The sequence below is a fragment of the Phaethon aethereus genome (assembly GCF_964289735.1).
Source record: "Phaethon aethereus genome assembly, chromosome: 12".
Classification (NCBI taxonomy): Eukaryota; Metazoa; Chordata; class Aves; order Phaethontiformes; family Phaethontidae; genus Phaethon; species Phaethon aethereus.
In genome coordinates this window covers 20,511,650-20,536,662 of record NC_138588.1, presented here as the reverse complement: position 1 = coordinate 20,536,662, position 25,013 = coordinate 20,511,650, and the positions used below count along the sequence as shown (strand labels likewise).

Below are 25,013 nucleotides of genomic sequence, written 5' to 3'. Positions count from 1 at the left end.
AAAAGTCTGTTCTCAGTGATCCTGGTTTTTTGTAGTTACTTATAGTCCTTTATTCTAGAAAGCAGCTTTCCTCGAGGCCCTCTCTGGGATTTGGGGTGGTTTTAACTCTTTCTTCTCCACACCATTTTATTTAGTACTTTGCTGGGTTGTGTAGGTACTAGGCTGTTCTTAGGCTGGGCAGCTGACCTAGCACAAACACTGCAGGCAGGTTTTCAGTACTTAATCCCATTTATAACCACACTTTGCTTTTTCCAGGCACAAGTTGCTTAACAGTTGAGGAAGGCCCTATATTTTGAGATATGCTGTAGCTTCCCCTGCTGCCCTCTATAAAACAACGTGTATTCCCCTCACAGGAGAGCTTTTCCTGCAGTGTTGTGGGACTGGACCCGCTCCCAGCATAACTTTTTTAGCAGTTATAACTGCTATAACTGTTTGTATAACTATGAACAAATAATTCCACTTCAGTGAACTGAAATGAATCATGAGAGTTCTGGCCTGTAAGTATGAACTTAACATCATGCAAAAACTCATCAAACACTGGAGGAATAGAACACTTCTAAACATAACTATGCTTAGTTTAGTGTAACAGTGATGGGCTTTTACTATACATGGAATTGCATCATTTAAAATCACAAAGATGGTAAAATTGGTATCAAATGTGAGTATCCGTGGAAACTTGGCTGTTTCTGTTTATCTACCTGAACAATGTCTTTGTCAACCTCAAGTATTTCTCATATCCATTCAATAAAATCTACTTGCTTCTTCCTGACACCAAATTCTGCAGATTCACCTTTAAACCCTTCCTTCCATCAAGCTTATTTTAACTTTTTAATTACAGGATCTACTACAGATTTTTTTCCAGCTTTTTCTTGCTTTTCCATGTAGTAGCGCTGGTACCTAATTTGAAATGTGCAAGCTGTATGGGTCCATTTTCAAATGCCACCTTAAAAGGTCTTTGTAAGGAATGTCCAGCAGAACTGGTGTTTATGATGCGCTGGGTGTATTCTGTGAAACAGTTCGCATTCTTGTTGATTTAGTTGTGCAGTTGTAGTAAAGTATGCCATATCTTGTCTTATTTATTTTATTAAGAAGGAAATTAATGTATTTGTGCAATGCTGTTACTGAAACTTTATGCAGGAAAGAACATGGTTACTGTGAAAGCCACAGTTTTGATTATCCATTACCAAGCTATATTGCCCGTGGAGATGAAGATACTGCAATTAATGTAGTATTCACCGATATAAAATGTTATGCATGAAACAAAAAAAGTTCACCTATTTTTGTAGTTCTGAATTTCTTGAATAAATACAAGGTTAGCGTTTTCTGCTTTTAATAGGTCTAAATTTTTGCAAAGCCAATATTTAAGAACGGACGGCCCTCATCTAACCATATAAATACGTTCATCATTCCAGGAAGTTTTGGTTTGTGCTAATGAACTCTCATGTTGTCTCCTGAATGGAAGAGGATTTATTTGCTAATACAGTGATGTGTGTTTACAGTGCTGGAGTTTGTGGCAAGGAGTATATTTAAAAAAATAATTTACATACCTATTTTTCATTTATTCTGTCATACAAAACAGACTAATTTTTCAGCAAGGTAAGGATTGCAAGAACACATAAAAAATCTAGTTCTCCCCAGACTTTCAGCTAAACCAGATAGTCATATTTCCTCTTAGTAAAACTCACCAACTTAATTTCTACTCATAAATGTCTTATTTAAACATGAGGTTTCAAACATGCTTTATTTTTACATTTGTTGTGGGTAAAGTATTGCCATTCTGTCAGAGAGGTTTACAATACCATGCATAGTTTCTTAATTAGAAAAAAAGTAAAACTTGAGTAGTGAGACAGGAATTGTACATTTAGTGATAGCGCAAAAATAGTCAAAATCCATTTTTAGAACATCATTCAGATAGTTTCAGAATCTAAATACAAATATTCCATGGGATCATGTTATTTCTGCATCACCTGTGTCCTGTGGGATGTTTAAAATGTTTTCAAATACCTTCATTAATGGACTAGTTTTATAAGCTTTTGTAGTGGACAGACTTTTTCAGGATGAGTGAAATATATGGCCAGTTAATGTGTAGCTTAGTTCATACAGCTGTACTTTCAGTGTATGCTCAAGCATCTGAACATACTCATATTTGCATATTATTCCTTTATCTAATAAAAATGCAGTTCTTACTCCATCGTGAAAGTAAGATCAAATTCTATCAGCAGATGTTAAAATACAGTTTCTGTTAATTCCTTCTTTGTTTTTTACTAAAAGAAGAGTCAGAATTTCCTTTTCTATGACTAGGAGCGCAAAAGAGCCCTAGAAGCAGAACGGCAAGCCCGAGTTGAGGAGCTGCTGATGAAGAGGAAAGAACAAGAAGCACGGATTGAACAGCAGAGGCAAGAGAAAGAAAAAGCACGGGAAGATGCTGCACGGGAGAGGGCCAGGTAACTTCGCAATAATTTTGTTGGTTCCCTGCCCTTCGCCGTTATCCTTTCCAGCAAACTGCAGCTTCTCTATAACAACAGTACCTTCTTAGCTCTTCAGGGTTAGTATTTTCAAAAGTAACATTAATAAATATTCTTGATGAATGGTTTGAAAGAAGAAATCAGGTGAGTAACCATAAATTCTGTAATAGACTTTTGTATTCCTCAGATACACGCACGATATAACATGCAAGGCTGTATTTTATTATATTCATCTTGGTTTTATTGCTAACAAGACCTTTTAATAATTTGCCTTTTTCGCATTTTAGCTTAGTTTTCAAAGGAAGCAAGATTAATGTCCCTGTGTTCCCCATTTCCTCCACTCTTCAGTAACTTTTGGACTTCCTGGCATCAATTTGAGTTCACCTTTTGTAGACACCAGAGCTTATATTTGTGAAGCACAAAGCTGGGAAATCAGGCTTCGTTAATCCTGCTGCCTACAAACTACTTGTTTTATGTTTTTGCCCATAATCAAAAGTTCATAAAGGGCTTTTCATGTGGGCTCTTCTCTCTCTTTCTCTTGAGCCAAACATGAGGTAAGAGAGAATGAATGTTGTGTGGCGTTGCTGGGTGTGAGAAAGTTTTACTTTCAAGTCTAGTTCAGGAAAACCGTTATCTGCTTCTTGTTTAATCTGCCAAATTCTATTTGTATTTGCCTCCTATTATTCCCTGTATCTCTACAGTTCCACTGCCACAAGTGTTCCATAAAACCTAAATAGAAGTTTCTTATGACAAGAAGTGTTCACTAACGGTTCTTTAAACATTTTTATTGTCACAGCTTGTTTTCTTCAAAGTTGTCATGAAGAAGTGTTGTTTTTTTTTTCCTTCCAAGTAAAATACTCAGAAATGTTTTGATCACCTTTCATCTTCCAAAATCATGAGTAATTCTGGATTGACATCATAAAGAGATTCACGTGTCAGTCAGCTGTTTAAATCTAATGAATTGTGGATAGGATCTATGGCCTTACCCAGGACTTCATGAGCCTTTGCTCAATATATTGAGACAAAGTCACAATGAGATAGAATGAATTGGAAGGAATCCCTCAGTGTCTTGTTGTCATTCACAGATGCTTGAGGAAGATTAGGACTAACAAGGAGCATTTTGGTTATACTGTTTTGGGCAGACAGGCACTGCATGTGTAAGGCTTCTATATCTTTCTGAAATATGAGGAAACCATCACAGAAAGCAAATGGAAGTAATTGTCCCATTGACATCTTTGCCTTCTGAGGTGTTCTATGGTTAGAACTTACGTAAAGGCTCAAGGCACGTAATCTTTACTCTTTTTGTTTAATCAGTTTAAAATCTGCCACTTTGCACCCCACGTGTTTTGTTATGACATGTGAAGAGCGACAGATTGCGCTTGCCTTCTGTTAGTACTGCGTTTCAGCAAATTTCTTCTATATTTGCTAATATAGCACTCGGTTTTCAAATGCTTTGTTTTTGATATTGCAGTACTGTGCTTGCATTTGTTTTTCTTTGCCAGATGCTGATTATACAAGAGAGATTCCCCGCCCGCCCCCCCCCCCCTTTTTTTTTTTCTTTTTATAGTTTTGGGAAAGAGTAGGAAAGAATGTATGTGTGGTGCCCTACGATCTAGTGATTCTGTTATGTCAGAATGGCCTCAGAGTCATTGCATCTCCTTAATAACAGTTCTGAGGTTTCTCTAACATAGAAGAATTAGAGGAGGATTCAGAGTGTCCTGGTTTAGAAGTTGCGGGAGAGATGAGCTTGACAGGAAGCTGGCTGTACTGTCCCTTCCATCTTGGACTTGGCATGTTTTGGTGGAACCTCGGGGTATCATTTGGTGTTTTGTTTTGTTTTGTTGTTTTTTTATTTTCCTGCTGCTAGGATTTGACTCTTATCCTGAAGATTTAATGCTTGCTGGAATGAGTAATTTTTGGAATATCTGCTTAAAGTTTCTTCAGTATAAGCTTTACCATGTGCATCTGGTGGTGATTAAAGCATCTGTATGAAAGGAATAGTGTACTTAAAACTGACTTTAAAAGCCCTTCTGCCCTTATGGTACATTAACTTGTTTCCAGTAAGGTTTTAGATGTAATTTCAGAGTATTTTATATTCCAGAGAGTTGAAATCCATAATATGGAAAATTTTGTTCCTGTCAATAGAAATCATAAAACTGTATAATGTAACCTAATCATGTAAAAAGCATGCTTTTCAGAAGGGCTTGTACAGGAATAATGTCAATGCTCTATAAATTGAAACTTTAGAATTTTGTTTCAAATATTATTAATCCGAAATATGCAATGATATTAATTTGTCATAGTTGGTAGGATTAAACAAATATTTAAAAATGCATACTGAAAGGAAGAGCTAAAATAAGCTTTGGGGCTTTGGGTCATGTGTTGCGATTTGTTTCAGCTCAGGAGCTCTTTAAAACAAAAACAAAGACTGTAGTTCAGTGTTTCTTTATATACCTCAGGGGAGATGGCACATAAACTACCTAATGCTTCTCATCCATCATCTCTTCCTCACACGTCCTCCACCCACATTGTGTTTGGAAGAGTTCACTTATACTTTCTGAAAGAACAATTGTGTGTAGTGTTTATTGATAGACTTGCTTCCGCTGCCGTTGTCTTTCCTATCTGCTTTTACATTTTCTGTGGATCTTTGTTTTAAAATGTTACTTTATCTGAGCCTTCTACTTTTACTGAAATGAATTTGTGTTTTCTATGAGTTTTCTGTTTAAAAAACCAAAACAAACAAATCCACACAAAACAAAAACCACTGCCATTTGGTTGATACTCTTTATGTTATCCTTTCTAGTTTGGTCACTCAAACTACTTTAATTTTAAAATGCCTTTTAAAAAGATGGCTAATGGCTTTGAATAACTTCTTCATTGCTCAGTTTTACTCAAAGCTTTCATTACTTTTTTTGTCCCTTCACAGCTGCCAGATGTCTAGGAGAAGTGTTTCTCTCCCATCCCAATTCTTTTTCTACAACCAGCATGCGTAGCTGACTTTCTTCCTTTTTAGGGTTTAATAGTTCCCTTGGCTTACTGATCCCTAGTAAGTTGTTCATGATGAAACTGTTGTCTGCGGGTTTCTGCTCAATAATTATAGTAACAGATCAAGTTATATGTCTTGTTCTTTTCTTGAACAGAAAAAAATAATCTTAAGCCGTTCAATAGGGTGATGCTTAGGGGATTCAGAGGCTTTTGCTGACATACACATGCATGTACTTCGGCACTTTGCTGGGGAGGGGAAGGAGAGTTGCTGAAAGTGAAGAGGGCAACTGAAGTTTGAGGCATGATTGGGTTTTTGGAAGAGGGATGTAGGGCAAGACAGGTTCAGTGAGCAAAGTAGGTCCTGACTGCAGTTATATGCAGAAGGTGACAGTAAGATAAATGCCTAACCTTTTTGCTATCATTTGGCATCTCGAGCATTGAGAATCGCAGTGGTTTAGAGTATCAATTTATCACTCATGACTGATACCTACAGTATCATTTGACATCGGTCAAAATTTTATCTGTAAGTTCATATATTCAAACTTTCAGCGATCATAGTTTCTATAAAACACACTGCTCTCGCCGGTGATTGGTTTTTCTTTGATTCGCTGTTGTACCCTTCCCCTTTGGGTCACTGACTATTGCTGTTGGCTGGAGAATGCTAGTGGTGGCAGGGTATCACATTCATCGCTGTTTTGTAGCATCATGTTCATTGTATCATCATCCAGAGTATCATTGCTCTGGTTTGGACAGAGCTATGATCCGAGTTCTGCTGCAAAGGTTCAAGTGTTTGCCTTTATTAAATGATTGAAATGAAAACATCTGTATTCTCAGTTAACTAAGTTGTTTTCTGTTGTCTGTCTTTTTCTACTGAGCCATCTTCAACTTCATTTTTTGAGGTGCTTGTTCTCCATTTCAAAACATAAATTAGTCAATAATATGCATGCTTTACATTATTACAAATTTTTCTTGTGTTTATTATCTTTTGGTTAGAGATCGAGAAGAGAGGTTGGCAGCTCTTACTGCAGCTCAACAAGAAGCCATGGAAGAACTACAGAAGAAGATTCAGCTGAAGGTATAAAAGGATACTTTAGTTGAAAAATACATCAGCAATATAGAGTTTCTGCAAAATTATTTTCAGCATGTATGTCTAAGTTAATAAAGATGTTACAGCGCACTGTACAGAGTCCTGGATTACATAACTTCAAAAGAGATTTTTATTTAGACTTTTGCATTAAAAAGAGGAACTTGCTGTATAACAGACACTGTGTAGTTTGGAAAGAACAAGACTGAGCTGTATGGAGGTATGAAGCCTTGAACATGAGAACAAGTAAACCTGTACATTCCAGGAGAAGTCGAAGTAATGTTGAATTAAATCATGAGGAAATCAATCTGTAAAAACTCTCACGCTGTTTAGTAAAGACAGTTCACTAAACAGTCACACAAGGTGTTACCTAAAGGTAATAAAATTGATGCATCAAGTGTGGCATGCTGTTTCCTTCTGTTTCATGAAGGGCTCCAGTTATTTAATAAAATTGGCATAAGGATTGAACCCCTTGTGGTTCACCTGTTCAGCTGAATTGACAGTCCACTGGAGAACCAAGGTATCAAAAGTTTTGAAGAGGTACTCGCTGTTTTTCAAGAAGTGTAAAGACTTCTAAAATACTAAATTATACTTTTAAGGTTCTGAGTTGGAACTATGTATTAAAATTTCAATTAATGATAAATTATGTAAATTTTTATTCTAGGATGGTTTGTGTATATGTACAAATAATTTTTCATTTCAGTGTTCTTTTCTCTGATCCAATTCTGAAGCACCAGAACTACGTAGTTGTACTGTAGAATGCAGTTTTGTCATTAAATACAGGTTTATACCCCAGCCTCTGATTTTAAATAGTAGTTAAGAGTTTATTCCATTCTCGTGAGGGTTAGGTATGAAAACCCACTAAAAGAGTCCAGTGAACTGTGCCTGCTGCTGCAGATAAATAACAAGTAATTTATTTTACTTTAATTTGTACTTCATGATTTCGTATCTGTCAGTGAAAACAGCACTACATAAGTTACATATTTGTAGAATTGAAAATTGAACTTGTATTTGGTAAAAGTGTTTCATTAAGAACAAAACCAGAACTGAGATGTTAAATGTAAGGAAAAGATTTACAGAAGGATTTGCAACAGATTATTAATTGATAATCACCTATAAAACAAAAATAGTGCTGATGGGTTTTTAAATCATAGCATAATGTTAAAACGTCTATGATGTGTGGTGACTTTTAATGCCTTTCAGAAATAAAAAACAGTTTCAATTTAACAGAAGTTCATCCTAACTGTACAATATTTGGTAATTCCCAATATTTCTTTGCACAGTTTTAATTCCATTTGCTGTAATTCAATGTGTTTTTTCTTCGTTGCTTTGATTGTTTTCCATTCAGCATGATGAAAGTATTAGAAGGCACATGGAACAAATTGAACAAAGAAAAGAGAAAGCAGCTGAATTAAGTAGTGGAAGACATGCTAATACTGATTATGCACCAAAACTTACACCATACGAACGAAAAAAACAGTGCTCGTTATGCAATGTAATGGTAAGTTGGATAGAGGGAATAGTCAGAATTGCACGGCCATCCTAAGCCTTGAAGCTGCAAATTATATTTCATTCACAGATGACACTACTGTACATCTGCTGTGTCCCTGCTCTGCTCTTGTGAAGTGCACCTTATTTGGGATTCTTCTGTCTATAAATCAGGTGGTTTAGGAAAGATTTGAAAGAACTGTAGAGTTGTAGATAGAATGAAGAGTGTGGACAGTACTCAGTTATTAGCTGTCTCTTCTAAGAAAAACAAGAATTAGGGAGCATCAAATGAAGGTACTTAAAAGCTAGGTTTAAAGCAAAGAATGTGATTCTTTACATAGCAGGTAGCCGAGCTGTGAACACCTTGTTGTAAGATCCTGTGGATATTTGAATTTAATGTGAGTTCAGAGGATGATGGGGCAAGTTTCATTGAATTGAAATTCACTGAAGGTTACTAGATACAGAGAAACCACACCAAGCTGAAGAAGTTCTTGAACAAAGTTTGGTTGGAGGCTTAGAAGTGTTGAAGGGGAGAATCAGTGTCCACTTAGTCTCTTCTTTTACTTTTCCTTAGGTATCTTATTTTTTGGTCACTGTTGGAAGCCATGTGCTTTGCTAGGCAGACTTCTGATCTCAACAGGGTATCTCTTCTTGTGTCCGCCATTCTGTATGTCCCAGGAATGGTGGAGAAGAGGAAGCCATACAGTCACTGAGTAGGAAGCAGGGAGATTGTTCGTGTTGATAACTGGTTTTACTGATTTTCAAAGACTATGCATTATTGAATAAAGCCTTATATCCTACTAAGCATTATTTCTCTTTAATTGCTGAATTAAACAAGATTGCATGGGATCGCTTCAGGGAATACTGGAACAGAAACTCAGATTCAGCAGACTGGAGTGTTTTATACTCACTGATCATGTATTTCAGAATGAAAGTCCAATACATGAAGTTAGATTGAAGTCAAAATGAGATGAGAAGCCCAGATTTTAAAAAATCTCTTATTATAATGCTGGCTAGCGAATCATTATGTGATTTACTCTTAAGTCCTGCATAAAAGATGTTCATGTAAATTAGGTTGAGGAATAAAATACTGTGCTTGAAATTCTGAACGTACTCCTGACAAATTGGCATATGTTATATTTAAAATACTGTTACTTACAGATGACAGAATTATCAAGGAAAAAAATTACTATTAAGTTATTGTCATTACAGATTTCATCAGAAGTATACCTTTTTAGTCACATTAAAGGGAAAAAACACCAACAAGCTGTGAGAGAAAACAGTAGTATACAAGGACGAGAGCTTTCAGATGAAGAAGTGGTAAGTTTTGTAATATTTTTTTCTATATTACTTCTAGTTTTATATGCCATCCAGCCGAGTAGCCCAAGAAAGTCTTGAAAATTCTTATAAAGGAATTGAACAAGAATATTTGTGTTAGCGTGGGAATAATAGTGCCTTTTTGCGTATAGACTCCCAATGAAAAGGAACGAAAGAAACAGTGGATTCAAACGCTTAGGCAATTGCCATTTGAAATAGATTGTGTATAGAATGTGACTAATTGTTTTTGTATTAACCCAAAGGCGTTTTTCATCTCACTATATGTATCTTTTCATCATAAAAATCTGATGTGTTGCAGGTGTCTACATTTTGCTTTACTTTTTCTTATTTTGTTCCTTCCTGTTGCTTAAAATATCTTAGTCCTTTTTTTATGTTATCAGATGTGCTGTCCTATGCATCAAGGTCAATAATGCTGAAAATTGTAGTGTTAAATTACTTTAGAATGTAATATTGAAAATGCTTTGCAAGTATTAGTGTTGCTAGAAAGAGCAATAATTAGATTTTCATGAACTTCTTTAGAACAATTGGCACTTAGGGTGATTTTTAGAAAACATTGAGGACATTTTATACTAATTCAAGAAACTATGCTGTTTTGAAGAAAAGGCTTCTGAATGGTTGTCTGGTTTACTTTCTCATTGCTGCTGCCTGAATTGAACTACAGTATTAAGTCAAGGCCTTTTCTATGACAAACTGTAATAGTCAGATTTTAAGTTCTGTCTTATACAAAAAATTTCTGAATGCTCGTGTATTATACCCGTCAGATGTTAGGAAGAAATACTGCACGAGCCAATTCTCCAGAGCTGATTCAGATTTAACTTCATTGTGTTTGGAAATCTGTTTCTAGACAAGCTGGTTCAGATGATACTGCTCAGTACTCTAATTTTTTGGCTGTCTTCTCCTTTCCTCCACAGTTCTTGTTACTGTTTTTATTTATTGAATTCTCTTAGTTTACAGCTTCTTACATCCAGTAGTAACATCTTTTCTTTTCCTTTTTAAAAAGCTATTGCGATTTAAGTCTCTGAGGTACTGAAATCCACAGAGGTGGTTATCACTGGGAAAGCAGAAAAAAAAAACTGGAGAGATACAGTAGTTTGGAGGAATAAATTTTAGCTGAGTTGCAGTTTGTCTACCCCTTCCTAATTCTAACAAAAGTACATAAATTATCTTTTCAGTTTCTTTTTTTCTCTTTTACAGTGGTTAGTGGGAGTTGTGTGGGTTTGAATTTGGTTTTAGATGCCAGGTTTACCTAATTGGATATATGGGAGAAGGCTTCATACTGCATCCGTTTTCCTAGAAATACAAGATTTCCCAGAAACTTTCATGTTGGTACACGCATCAAAGTGTGGGCAATCTATAATACTGAAATTTTCTTGTATCTATCTAGCCTTTGCTTGTATCTGTCTAGCAGATGCATTTTGATAATTGTACTCTGGTTCTTGCTGGGCAACCGTCCCGGATGAATACGGAGGAAAAAAACAGTGAACTAGGTTTTCTTTTGTCTGGGTGTTACATGCTATTCACAACATCTAATTTGCTAGTTTAACAATTCCAGCTTCCAGAAAAAGGGATCACATTAAAACAGCTACATTTGTGCCCAGTTGGTGAAAAAGAAGTTCCACTAGAGGGCACAGATATCTTGATTTTTGTGGTGTCCAACATCATATGCTTAAATCCAGTGTTTTTCAGCTAAACATTTTGACTTGAACTTAAGATCAAGATTAAGGTTAAATGTATGGGATTTCTTGAATGTGTTCTTAGTGCAGGAGCAAAAGGAGAGAACAGTTTTAACTGAACGAACAGCTTGATGATTACAATAGCAGATTTAAATATTCTTAATCAAGTTGGTGCATAGTATTTGGCATACTGGCAACATATGGATACTTCCATTGTGAGATATTTAATGTATTATTTATAGCTATGTTTTAATTAGTCTGAGTATACAATTCTGAACTATACTGTTGTAATCTGAAATTTCCTCGGCCTGAGGCCCTCTCTGGTTTGGTTTGGTTTGTTGGTTTTTGGTTTTTTTTTTCCCAAAGAGTAGTAATAAGATATATATGCTAGAGGTATGGTCACTGTAAAGTAGAAAAGCGATTTTTATTTATCAGAGCAATCTGCTTTGTGTACCTCTTTATTCAGCACGCATAGTTAATGCCAAACTTTGCCTCCTCCACAACAAAGCATTCAGTAACTTTAGCTAAGTTTTTAAATACTTGAGAAAAAATTTCCAAAGTATTATATAGAAGTAAAACTGTATTCCAGGGAAGCATTATAATATTCATAGTTACTTACTCATCACTGTTTTCAATTTTTTAGTCAGTGAAGGTATCTGTAGTGAGAACACACTTGTGCTACTTAAAGTTATTACTTGTCATCTGTGCTGTCTTTAGATTATATACATCTTGTCTGTGACCCTTCTTCGTTGACATAAAAGATTTTATTTATATCACCTTTGACCTAATAAAATTTCACCTTTAACCTTATGCACTTGACACCTCAGATAACTTAGTCTTGCTCTTTGGCTCATTTTGTGTTAAGCCTGTTAAGTATAATAGGTAGCTGCCTAGAAAGAAAGCTTTTTTTTTTAATTGTAATCTGACCATAGAATTTCTTTATTACTGCTTGAGAAATCACAGAAGGACTTGAAATATGTTTATTTTGACCGTATTGGTATCACGGAAGGTAAGATTGTAGTATCCCCTTAAGACTTTGGAAACTGATTTAAGTAGGTGATTATATATATGTCTTCATACCGTAAGGATTTTTGTTGGTTGAGTTGACTGTAAGCAAAAAGTTAAAAGCTGTACTGAACGATCATTGACACGGATTTCTCTGGGCCAAGTGGATGCTAGTGGTTGATCTTGCCAGATATGAAAAGAAACTGTTATATTCTAGGTTTTTTCCCTTTGCTATAGCATCTATAGGTTCTGTAATTTTACAAACATTTTCAGAGAGAAAAGTGGGCTTCATTTTGGAGCAGTTTTCCATTGTTCTGGAATTCAGCATATATTGTGCTTAATCCCGGCATATATTGTGCAAGAGCTGACAGCTAGTATTAGGTCATCAATAAGATGAATTCACTTGCAGATGCAATAAATTTGGTGAAACTCACAAAGAAAATAGTTTTGTTGCGAATGAAGATACTAACAGTGAAAAAACATAAAGTTATTTCTAAGCTTGTTTAACAGCTTCGTTTTATCTCAGCTTTTTGGATTTTCTTCTTTTGGGTATTTATTAGTCTTCAGCTGAAAAGGATGTACATTTCTTTTAGAGCAAAGATCTGTTGATTTGGAAACAGTGGTTATCGTGTGAAAGCCAATTAAGCTCTATTCATATTTTTTACTTCCTTTTTAACTTTTCTTTTGTCCCGTCTCTTATAAATACATTCATTCATGTAGATGGCAAAACTTTTTCAGCAGGGTAGGCTTCAGGCTAAAAGTCATCTTTCCGTCATTGTATTTCTGAAACTTGAAATGCTATCACTGTCCCACATCCTTTCACCATTATCTTCAGTCCAGTAGCAATGTTCTGTCTACATTTTTTCTCTCTGCTTAAATGCATGTCTTCTTCCATCGAACTCACAGCTTTACCTTCTTTTTAGTTCGCTATGTTCTATGCTATTGATTTCCTGTCCCCTCTCTTAATATTCATATTACTTTCAGGTTCAGCAAAAGATATAAACGGTGTATGCAGTTTGGTTTCATTGACTTCACTGGAATCAATTAGTATGTTTGAAGTTATGACTAATTGTTCTGCTGAATCAAAGCCTGTGTGACACAAAGGGCTTTTGACACAAAGGCCGTCAACTGAAGAGGTGCCTGCTGAAAGCCATAGGACAAGACATGGTGATTTCATTAGACTGAGGAGTCTCTGCAATGGACCTTGTAGACGTTTTCTCCCACCTGTAGCTCCGAGATTATTTATTCGTTTTTATGCCCTCCTCTGCTTTCCCTTTTTTCTTTGCCTTTCTTGTCTATCCTAGTTTGCTTTGAGAAATACACGTAACATCAGTAATCCTTCTAGCTTGCTTCCTTTGAACCAGTGTCCTATCTCTTGTCTGCATCTCCTGTCATTTAAATACCATGGTTTAAAGGCACTTTAGAGTATAAATCATGTAATTCCATGCAGTCTATGAATGTCTCTAGTAAGTGAAGAGTCCTTCTAAAAAACATGTGAAATAGGTAACTTGGCAGGCTTTGGTTAATTTATATAAGGTGCATGCTGGAACGTTATGTATTCCAAAGCAGGGTGGAGGAATATTAATGAACCTTTGTTTGCAGGTGTGAAAAATGTGCGCTTTTTTTAATCAGGCAAGAAAAGTGACTCTATTGTCATGGTATAAATGAAACAAAGAACTTCTTAAGAGGTATATTTAGATCGAATGAGAATATAATCCTGTGACGGAGCAGAGAGATTGTTGTTGTCTGAAGATTGATGGTGTTAAAAGGTGAGGATTTATAGAAAGGCATGGTTGCTTGAGCCCACCCACATTCCTCTTAAAAAACCCCGGGTAGTCAGTGGCTGAAGCTTACTCTGTAGCGTGGGTTTGTCAGGTTGGCTGGGGCTACAGCACAAGCCTTTTCTGGCATAGGTCTCTCTAGATTGTAGCAGGGTCTGATTTACAACGTGCATAACTGCGCTGGCACGTTCCCCTGGTACAGACACGGTTACACTGGCAGGATTGCGCTTTTGCCAGGATGTGGTGAGAGGCTGCCTGAGAAAGCAGAGTTGTGCTGGTACAAGTTCTTTTCCAGCCATGTAAGGTTTATAGCTAGCGCAACACACAAGCAAAGTTGATGTTCATGTGAGTTTGAATTTCTGAAAGCTTTCTAGGGGCGAGGCGTTGTTTTTCTTAAAGAAATCAAGCTGTTTTCTCAAAGTTGTGTGCTGCTTCCCTTATTTCTCACAGAGGAAATTACTGAGGGAAAGGGATGTGGGAATGTTTTCATGCCTGACCTTTGCTCTTTTTCTTCTGTATTTACGAGGAGCTTTCTTGCCTAGAGACATGGTGATGCCTGGACTTTGCTAATTTACTTTTTTTTTAACTCACTATATTTTCGTTAAAATTAAATTATATATAACTCTTGTTTTATTGCGTCAGCCTTAGCGTTATTGGGAAAAATGCTGTTTTGATTTCCTGTCTGAATAGAGTGTTTTCAAGTTCTTCTATGTAAATGAAGAGTAGTATCCTGTGAACTCCTTTGGTAACCTATCTAAAAGATACAATTAAGCAAAATGGAAAATAATAACACTAAAGATGAACACGTTTTTCATTTTGTCTAATAGAGGATTTTGAGGTATTTATACCTGTGGGTATGTGGTCTTTAAAAAATTGTTTTGCAAGATTAATAGTTCCCTTTTTTCTTCTTGAACATTCATGTGTATGTTATGCGTCTGCTTATATTGTGTTGCCAAGTGTGTTTTTAGCCATCTTCATTTATTCTGAGTTTCACTCTAAGTAATGAAAGTCCTTAGCCTTCAGTTTTAAGCTCTCATGTTTAATTATTCAATGCTCTGGACTAAGCTTTTATGTGAGTCTGATTTTTTCAGCTGTGAACTCCGTATGCCTAACATTTGCAGCCTTGGTCTTACCCTGGTGTGTGTTTGCACTCCAGCCTCTTTTGAACACCTAAATGTTCAGTTATGACCATTAAAGTACAAGGAAATGATCTTGATTCAGCTCTGGTGGTATATAATACTTAAGTCATTCCTGTATAATACAGCGGTGCATGGGTTTGGTCATAAGTTGAACAATATTCCTGTTTCTTTTATCCACAGAGTTGCAGAATATAGACATCGTTGTAAATTCATTTTTTTCTTGGCATCTGATTATAGTTTTTTAACAGTAGCCCATTTTTCTTCTCAGTTGCTAGTGGAAGCAATCTGTAAATCACCTACAAACAAGAACTCCCCATCCCCAAAAAGCCTCAGTTTCTGCTTGAGTTTGCTTTAGTCTTTTTTTTTTCTTTCTTTCTTTTTTCTTTTTTTTTTTTTTCCCCCGTGAGGTGGGGAAGATTCTTTTAGAGAGGGGCTGTGTTTGGCTAGAGGAATGGAGTTAGGCCAAGCATCTGTGGTCCATTTTTGTTTATGAGTGTTTCATGTCTGTTGGATACCTGTGGTACTTTCAGTACAGGAACCCTGGCCTTGTAATTCTGCTGTGAATACATTTGTCCTAGGAGAAGCTGTCGTGAAGGATCATGTAATTACGAAGTTTAATCCATGATGCAGTTTGCAGAAGGTCTCTCAGTACTCTATACATCAATTCTAGTTTTTTGTACTTTGCTAAGTAATAGCTTCTTACCTTTAATATATTATAAAGTGTTGTTTTTCTTGGCAAAAATGTACATGATTAATTGTTTATTGGCTGTGTCTTTAATTGTGATAGATCATTGCCAACAGCTGCACCCTTCCTCCTTTTGGCTTGGATATCTTGAATATTCACAGCCAGTAAGAAAAACTACTGCTGGCAGGGCCAGCTGCACTCTCATTTCCCCCTTTCTCTTGCTTGCCCTTGCAGCCAGATGATAATGTCAGTGCCTTCCCGCTTGCTTTCCCAACCTGCAGAGTGATGCTTTCCATGTCCAGCACGCAGAATTCTCATTCCCGTGGAAGAAACAGCTTTACTTTGCCTTCTGTTCCCACATTTGGAGTGACAAGTGGGAATGATACTAAAATTTCCAAGAAATAGCTGAAGCTACTATTCAGAATATTATTTGCTGTTTATAGACAAATGACACGAGCCGTTGTGCCATTGAATTTATGGACAAGCAAGGCGACTAAAAGTGCAGTCGGTATTAACAGTGAAAATAGTATTTAGTCTGGACATGCCAAAAAGCCGTATTAGATTCAGGAAGTGAATGCAAAACTACTTTTACAATGGAAAGGTCAGTCTTCAGTTTTGAATTAATAATAAAAGTTTTTTAATGCTCAATACTAATTTTCTAAAATACATTTGAGCGTAGAAATGTGAATAATAAAAATCTTGATTTTGAGAAAATAATATCTGAATATCCATTACTTTATTTTTATAACTGTTTCTTCACATATGAAGCACTTATAAATGATAAAATAAATACCTTCCTTATTTTGAACCTTCTCCGTATTTTGGAGTGGATCATCGCTTGCGGTATTATAACAGTATTTGATCACAACATTTGATCTCTTTATCATTAAGCATTAATGACCGTTTGTGTTTCTAGCTATCATTGCTTATGATGTTGAAAATTGAATTTTACATTTTATATAACTCATAGTCTTCTTCAGCATCTGTTTTCCATATTAAATATTGTCCTAGGCTATGAGGAAAAAAATAAAATACTGAGGAGTTTTGTTGAAACGTGTAATAAAATCATGAACAAATATTCCTGTGGTAACATGATTTAGAACTGAACCTTAAAAACCTCTTCAAAATTTGGCAAATACATCCCATAAGTGATTATATACAAGTAAGAAACCATTATTCCTGACATTGGTAATAAATATCGAAAACATTTTAAAATTATTTTCTTTCTGTTAGAGGGTATTGTTTATTTTGAAACAGGTAAAGATGTTAATCCAAAAGATATATGTAGCTTCAGAATAGTTACCTATTGATTTGCTAGAATATATTCCATATGTTTATACAAAATACTCAGTTTGCTATTAATTTTTTTATTAAAATGGTAAATGAATGGCAACAATTATTATGTGATCTAAGCTTACTACAAGTATTTCTTTATATAATCTTCCTCATGTTTATGTTAATGCCGATACTAGAGGGCAAGTAAAAACAAGTGTTTAGAAGTTCTGAAGATTGAATTTAGATAAATAGCTAGAGTCAGATATTTTTCAAGCTACCTTTGTCTGCAGAATTGGGTTAGAATATTTATAAGAATGCCTTTTCTTTCCAAACTTGGGTATTCAAGGTTGGAAAGAATACAAAAATAATAAGAATAACCAGTCTTAAGGTATTCTGGCACTTCTTCAGTTCTGGCCAGAATCCAGAAATACAGAAGGGAATGAAAATGAAAAATAATAGAGAAAAGAAACCCCTATAAACTTTTCAGATTCCGAGAAGGTCACTTTGGCTTAGTTTTTTGGGTGAAAGTCCAATAGCTGGAAGGATTTTCCACTTAGATGAATTGGTTAGTTTATACATAATGGAATCATAGGTAATTAAGCATCGTGTCACACTCTGTATAAAAGGCACCATACTTTGGAAAGGTCAAGCCTTTGCATGCCGGTTGCTAGACAGTAGGATTTCATTTCTGCGCTGCTTTGGGGTAGCACAGGACACTCCAGAGCTTCTAGAAAGCGGCAGAAAATACTTGATATACTAGGTGATGATCCTGGCCACTCCTGCCAGCGACTGACTGGCTTCCGGCTGGAGGATTTGCAGAGCCTGCCTTCCCTGGCTGTTACTGCTACGTATCGGGAGGAATATAGCGCTTCGTGAGAGCCAGCAAGGAGCAACGTGCGCACAAGAGAACAGAGGATCTTAAGTTATGGCTGCCCTACAGCAACAAATGCCAGGCGGCAATTTTCTTCTCGGCTTGAGCAAATACAGATGCTTTACTGCGATATTGTCCTACCTCTGCAATCTTGCCCCAGGCAGATTTCATAAAAAGGCAATGCTTACTTAGAAAGGGAAATAAGTATTTGTGTTATGCTCACTCCTAATTTTAGAATGAGGAAATTTTGTTAGGAAGAATCCTGTTTGGCACACTTTACATCACAATTTAATAATGTTACTATAAATATTTGCTGAGTAGTGAAATGAATAGTAGCTTATATGTAATACAGAGAGCCAAAAGTGTCATAGTCAAGGAGACTGGCTAGGAAAATAATTTTGCAGTTGTGTTCTGGTTTGATAAATACTTACGTATCCAACATTTCATCTGCCAGGGTCAGACGTTGTTGCTCTAATCAGGTCATTAAATGGGGAGAGGTAGTCAAGAGTGTTGGTCTTGTGAATGGGTATTGTAAGAAGAAGGTGTCAATTAGGAAATTAATTCTCCAGCTGTTGTGTTGTATGTAGATTACCAAGGTTCAGAATCCAGATTATGGTATAGTTTTTCTCATCCAAACTGAAGTGGACTGTACTCAACTGGATAGCATTTCAGCATTTTGTAGTATTTGATATACTTTTCATGAAAAAGGTTTACAATTATGTTTGTTCTGGAGTCTGAAAAAATTACTGATTTCAGAGAATATTGAAAGTAATGCTGTAATCCTTGTAATATAAACATGTCCTATAAGAAAAAGGGATGTAATTCAGGGTATAGAGAAAATCCTGGTTATAAGAAGGGCTTAGTCAACTAAAATTATCAACTTCAAGATACGAAATGAACTGGGTAGTTTTTTTGTTTCAGGCAGTTGAATGGGACTAGGCAGTAACCAGCAAGAATGTGGCTTCATGGGTGACCTTATTAGTTTTAGCTATAATCGTTTTGGCAACTCAGTTTCTCATATAGTTTGTAGATGAGGCCCATCTGTTGCCTTTGGAAAGCTTCAGGATTCTCAGTGACTAAAAGTCAGAACAGTTGAGGATGGCGGGAGAAGAGGGGTAAAGCAGAGACCTTTTTTGTAAATAATCTGATTTTTTGTCTGCTTGTGGTAGCTGCAGTTTTACGTGTGCATTTAAGGTTAGTTTTATCAGGTATGAAAAGCAATGGCAGAAATCTTGATACGTAATGGCCATCATAGCTGGTTCTATTTTAATCCTGAGATGAGAAAGTATACTGTTAGGACAAAACCAGCAAAATTACTATACTATACATAAGTCTTTAAAAAAAAGCTTTAGAGAAATTGCGCAGCTAAAATTGACATTGCTGGTGTAGAAACTGAAACTAGGTGGTGTAAATATAGACCTTAATAACAGAAGCTTTCATGAGAAAAGAGCCTTTGTTTAATAATGCTTTGCATTTATAATGGCCTAAATTCTGCAAAGATCTGGTGGCTTACTAATATCTGAGGGTTTGGGGTCAGAATGTGCTCGAGATAGCACAGAATTAGGCCAGTGATACCCCTTCACATTGTCATAAAAACAAACCTTGAATGCCTCTACGGAGAGGGTAAATCAGTGTCAGAAATTCTTACTGCATTTAACATTACTTATATAAAAATAAAAGTAAAGAAAAGTAAAAAGCTTTCAGGAAGAAGTGACTGGATTATGCAGTTATTCTGCATTACCTTTATTAGAAATAAACAAAAAAACGTGAAATTAAATAGTTTCGTTACTGCTTAAATAAAAGCATTCAGAGGATGACAAAAGTTTGCTTTCTAAACACTGCACTGGCTACACTCACTTTCATACACTTACAGCAATTACTTTCATGGTATGTTAACCTGTCCAGCTAATGGTTGTGCAGGTAAAATTACTCATTAACTTAATTATTTAAAGATTTAGACATACTGTACTTCAGTGTGACTCGCTGGATTTAAAAACCTTTATTTTTTCAGATAGCTGGTAGGAGGTTAATAAAACATGGGAATAAATATTTTTGCACTGCTCTGAAGCATAATATAGCAGCAGCTATTTTCAGATGTCAGTTGTCATTCAATACTGAGCTATTAGTTATACTTGTTTCACACCTGAATGGTGTGGATCTGCCTCCTGTGATAATCCTACGCTTTGATCTATACCTTCAAAAAGTGACTGGTTTTGTGACACAAGGTATTATTACTCTAGTCTTACTTTAATGAGCTGTATGTATGAAGTCTGATATTAATCCAAGCTGCCACACGTGAAAGCTGAGAACTCTGAGAAACATCGTTCACGAAGGTGCTTGAGTTCATGTGAACAAAATGGTTTGTAACCGTCCTGTGTGCTACTGACAGCAAGACCTCTTTTGGCCCTCACCGCCTGGTAAATGAATGTGCTTGTTGAACCCTCTAGTTCTCTTCGAGAGCTGCTAAAGCTAGGAAAAAGAGATGAGTGTCTACTAAGGGGATACAAGGCTTTGTCTCACTCGTTTCTGCCTAGCAGACGTCGGATACCGTGGTTGCAGTTGCCGTCGTGCAGCGGGAGGACAGCAGGCTGGCTGCACCTGGATGGAGGTGTTCTGCCCCTTTTGTAAGGTGGTGTCCGTTTCAAAGCGCGGTGTTAAACTCCATTTTGCTCTGCTGTCACTTTGAAGGATATAGGAAATAGTTTGAAGATCTGGTGAACCAAGAAACCAGTTTCACTGTTGAACAAAGATGTAGAGCTACAGTAATAGTCCTTGTTAGTTTTGTATATTTACGAGTGAGATGCAGCACTTGGGAGGTAAATTAATGGTAAGTTACAATGCTAAGGTGTACTAGTTCAATTGGGAAAGCAGAGATGTACATATCAAATCCCACTGAAATAATTAATACCGTTTTTTTAATAAGCGAGCATCCACAAAAAGTCACTAATGTTTAAGTACCCTGAAGCTTCCAGCAGGAATAATGTCACAGTCTGTTCGGAGGAAGTCCTTTTTTTTTCTTACCATTGAAAAACTTGAAACCATCAGTTTCCTGTGAAGTTTGAGCCTTACGACCAGGGTTTTGTTTTCTAAAAGAAAGTTTAAGGGAAAAACTATTTTTAAGCAGGTGTTCAGGGATACATCTCTCTGAGACAACAAAAATGAACTGGAGTTTCATGACCAGCGCTGGGATGGTCTATATGGTGTGCTACCACAGATTGCTTAGGAACTAACTCATCAAAAAGTGAGGTATTTTGCTAGTCTCGTACTACGGAATCATGCTCAAAGGGGACAGCCTCGACAGATACCTTCAGAAAGCTTTCCTTTAAGCACTTCCTGCTAAAATTAAAAAAATAATACTAAGGGGGGCAGGGAGTGCTTACAAAAGCTGTTAGAATTACTGTTACATATGGATATAACAATATCCATGGTTTGAACGACTTGGACAAATACTTCGGGGGAAAAAATGTTCAGGTGTACTGGGAGTTATACAGGGTAGGCAGTATAACCAAGTTAAAGTCAGCCTTACTTTTAGAATTTGCTGGGATTATTATGCTTGATTTCGTATGTCTAATATTAATTCAGCATTCATTTTGCCTTCATATGATTTAAGATAGAAATTTCAATTACTATTTTGATGAAATATCTATTGCTAGGTTATATCATGCGGCAATGTTTTACAAAAACTAAATGGTCTTTTTCCAGGAAATTTCTCAGAGATTTATTTTTTTTTCAACAGGCATAATATTTTCTTGAATCAATGAAAGAAGATGTAGGTTGTTTTCTGGAAAATTTTATCCATAAATTTGTTTAACACTTCACCTTTCACTGTGAAGGATACTTACCAAAAAGGAATAACCACACCTTGTGGCACTAATCATTTTCAAGGATAAATTATCCTAATAAGCAATGGTGACCTATACTTCATAATGTGTTCAGTATTCTATAAGAAAACAAATATAAAATAAGCCTCAGTCTATTAAAAATGTGGTAAATACATTCTTATAGCTGGCATTAAGCTAGTTGTTTATTGTTATTTGTAAAAATAAGCTTGATAAATCTGGCTTTTGTAGCCCAGTAGCACAAGCAGCCACAATGCAGTATGGAAATCCGGTGTTCACTTGTTGCGAACGGGGTATTTGTACAAGAGATTTCGATAGCGTGAATGTGTCTGTTAGTCTTCTGTTATCGTAGCGGAACGTTGCAGTGTCATGCAGAACGAACACCAGGGTGCAAATATTCGTCAACCGACGTAGGCTAATTGAGGACATTGTAGTGGTTTAAGTGGGTCAAATTTGTGTAAGCTGCTTGCACCGACAAGGGTCTGAAGTACACCGCTCGCTCGGAAGAGGTTAAGTTCCGTAATGCACATTGAAATTGAAGAGTAGGATTAGAAGGAGCACTCAAGTAGAAATCCTTCTCGGGCATTGAAATCTAACTTGCTGTATAGAGACTCACAGTAAATTTCTAACTTGAGAGAACTGAGGAAAAATAAGGTAGTCAACAGTTTAGCAGCTGTGGGGGTTTTTTGTGTTTGGTTTTGGTTTTTTGGGGGGTTTTCTTTGCTTGGTTTTGGTTTTTTGGGGATTTTTTTTTTTGCATGGCTAGTTTCTAGGTAGTCTGCTGGTCATTGGAATTGTTACAAGCTCCTACATGTCCGTTCCCAGATAGCGTAGGTCGGTCAAAATTGAGGACTGCTTTAGGGGAATAGCTTTGTTGGTTATTAATTTCTAAATTATAAGTATTTATTTTAAATGTAGACCTTGAACTGCATTGTCTTAGTCTATACGTCGACTGAAAGTACCTCTGAGGAAACAAGAATTTTTTGTAACTTTAAAAAAGAAATCTTAAAACAAAGCTTTTATTCAGAATCATGTGGTGTAATTACATTCCCTTTTCTTGCATGCCGTTATGTCAAAACTGTACTATTTCATAATTAAAGCATTTCTTCTGTGTGCAACTGAGATTTTACCAATACTTAACTAAAATGCAGATTTCCTAATGTGAGAGGAAAAGTAATATTCCCATCAATAATTGGTAACATTGTAAGTAGTGAATAGTTTCAGTGTAGTTTAAGAAAAGTTAAAACAAGTTTAGATTTTCATGAAGGGTTAAAATAATAAACCAGAATTAATTCATGGAATATAAAGAGTTATGTTGGTAAGGCAGGCCATTGGTTTCACATAGCTGTAAAAGGCAGCTTGGAGAAGAGAGAGGTTGTCAGCTTGGAGTTCATACCTGTTCGGTAATGATCTCTTGAAAACGAGGGACAATATTCATTCTCCTTTACTTCTCTCAATAATTAATCTCCCTTGTCTTTGAAATACCCATGATGTATTCTTTGCAGTATGAATTAATCTCTTTTCCAAAATTTATTTCAAGTTTTTTCTTCACTTTCTTAATCTTCGTTAAATGCTTACCACTGCTGCTTCCTGGGAAGATAATCTCCATCACATACTGTAAGATTAAATATTGTTTCAATATTTTCTGCAGGAGCATCTGTCATTAAAAAAGTACATTGTGGATATTGTGATTGAGAGTTCTGTTCCTGTGGAACCATTAAAAGATGGAGAGGAGAAACAAAAAACTAAAAAGAAAGCAAAAAAGCTAAAGGCACGGATGAACTCCAGGTAATACAAATTTCTTTTTAATTTTTCTTCTTTAACTTTTGTTCTAAAATTTACCTTTTGTCCTTCGGTACCAGTGCAGCGGAAGGCTGAAAAAAAATTTAAAATTATTTGGTTTGGGAGTGTCTTGAAAATAACACTGATGAGCCTAATTTATGGCCACTTTCTCTGATTGAGAAAGAAAACTGAGTATCGATCTGGAGCCCTTGGTTTCACCTGTTAAGAGCTTTTCTCATAATTGGATGCCACTACCCTGCCAAAACTGTAGCCTCTGCTAGCATACAATAGCATGTTTAAATTTGTGTAAACCATGCCTATTTTTCTTTCTAGCTATTGATTTTTAAATGAAGTATCAAAGAAAATCAATAGTAATCAACAAATAGAAGTCAGCCCACTGTAGTGTCAAATCCCATGACTAAATTTAATCATTTTTTGTTGCCTGTCACAACAAAAAGAAAGTTAAAAATACCTTAAAATGGAAAGTGAGTTGTCAGACCTGCAATTTGTTATTAGTCTAAAAAGTGACATCTGCAAATCAGTATGATATGCAGGACATCATGATATCATGAACTGGCAGTCTTTGTAGCCGAATAGTCCCCAGCTGAGATTAATACTTAACTGAATATTACAACATGGTTTTTGCATTTATCTCTAAAAATATTCTCAGAAGGTAAGAATCTTAGTTACATATTTTCTCTGCCTTGTTTTTTAAGCAAGAAGGGTTACAGGTAAGAGAAAAACAGCTGAATGGATTTTTAGAGCGACAGTAAGGATGAGATATTTTATTAACTTATAATAGTGCTAATAATGGTACATTTAGTCTCTACAAACACAATACTTTTAAAATGTATTACTGTTTCTGTTTGTTTTCCTCTTTGGATGAGCAAGTCCACTATCTGCATACCACATTAGAAGACACAGTTGAAACTGGATAACATGTTCTTCCAGGTTTCTGATTGCCCAAGAGGCAGACTTATTTATATTACCTGTTGATTTAATGCAGTTAGTGGAGCCGATCTTAATTTTTTCTCAAGAGCTGCTTCTGTTGCATTTAGTCAAAGATTTGTCAGACCTAGGAATACAAGCTCAAATCATAATTTCTTATTGGCACTGATAGTTGAAGAACTTTTTCAGAACATTTTGAATTCTTATGTGTCAGACTTCTGTGTGAGTCAGCATATTAGTCATCAAAAATTGTAATGAAAACAGTAATAAAGGGGCATTGCTTTACAAAGGTGATAGGCTATTGAAAACTACAGTGAAAGTTTCAAAATCCAAGAGGACTTGTATTGGCGAGCCATGAAATCCATGTTCATTAAAAGGAACGCTTGTTTTTAGTTTTAAAGGGTGACTAAACCCTTTAAAGGATTATTGTCCTTGAAGATAACTGAGAGTTAAATTGCAGATTTCACCATGAGTTTTCTAACGTTGACACAAAAGACTAGTAAGAATGTCCAGCTGCAATACGAAGCAAAGGTTGTTCCATGGAATTTCAAACAAAAAATTGATGAGGAAAAAAAAAATCCATTTGGGAAATTAATTGTAGCCATGCAAGTCTTGCCAGTCTTCTACAGTTCCTATAATTGACACTTGAGTGATA

The 25,013-nt window shown here is 36.0% G+C and overlaps 1 protein-coding gene across 2 annotated transcripts in view; it reads left to right on the top strand.

Annotated features, from left to right (window-relative positions):
- SCAPER (S-phase cyclin A associated protein in the ER) overlaps positions 1–25,013 on the top strand; it is a 132,160-nt gene that overhangs the window by 19,580 nt on the left and 87,567 nt on the right. For both annotated transcript variants that reach the window (XM_082005350.1, XM_082005351.1), the window contains exons 12-16: positions 2,302–2,444; positions 6,444–6,525; positions 7,883–8,035; positions 9,235–9,342; positions 23,280–23,416. In XM_082005350.1, coding sequence (XP_081861476.1) covers positions 2,302–2,444; positions 6,444–6,525; positions 7,883–8,035; positions 9,235–9,342; positions 23,280–23,416 — 623 coding nt within the window. The remainder of the gene's footprint in view (positions 1–2,301; positions 2,445–6,443; positions 6,526–7,882; positions 8,036–9,234; positions 9,343–23,279; positions 23,417–25,013) is intronic.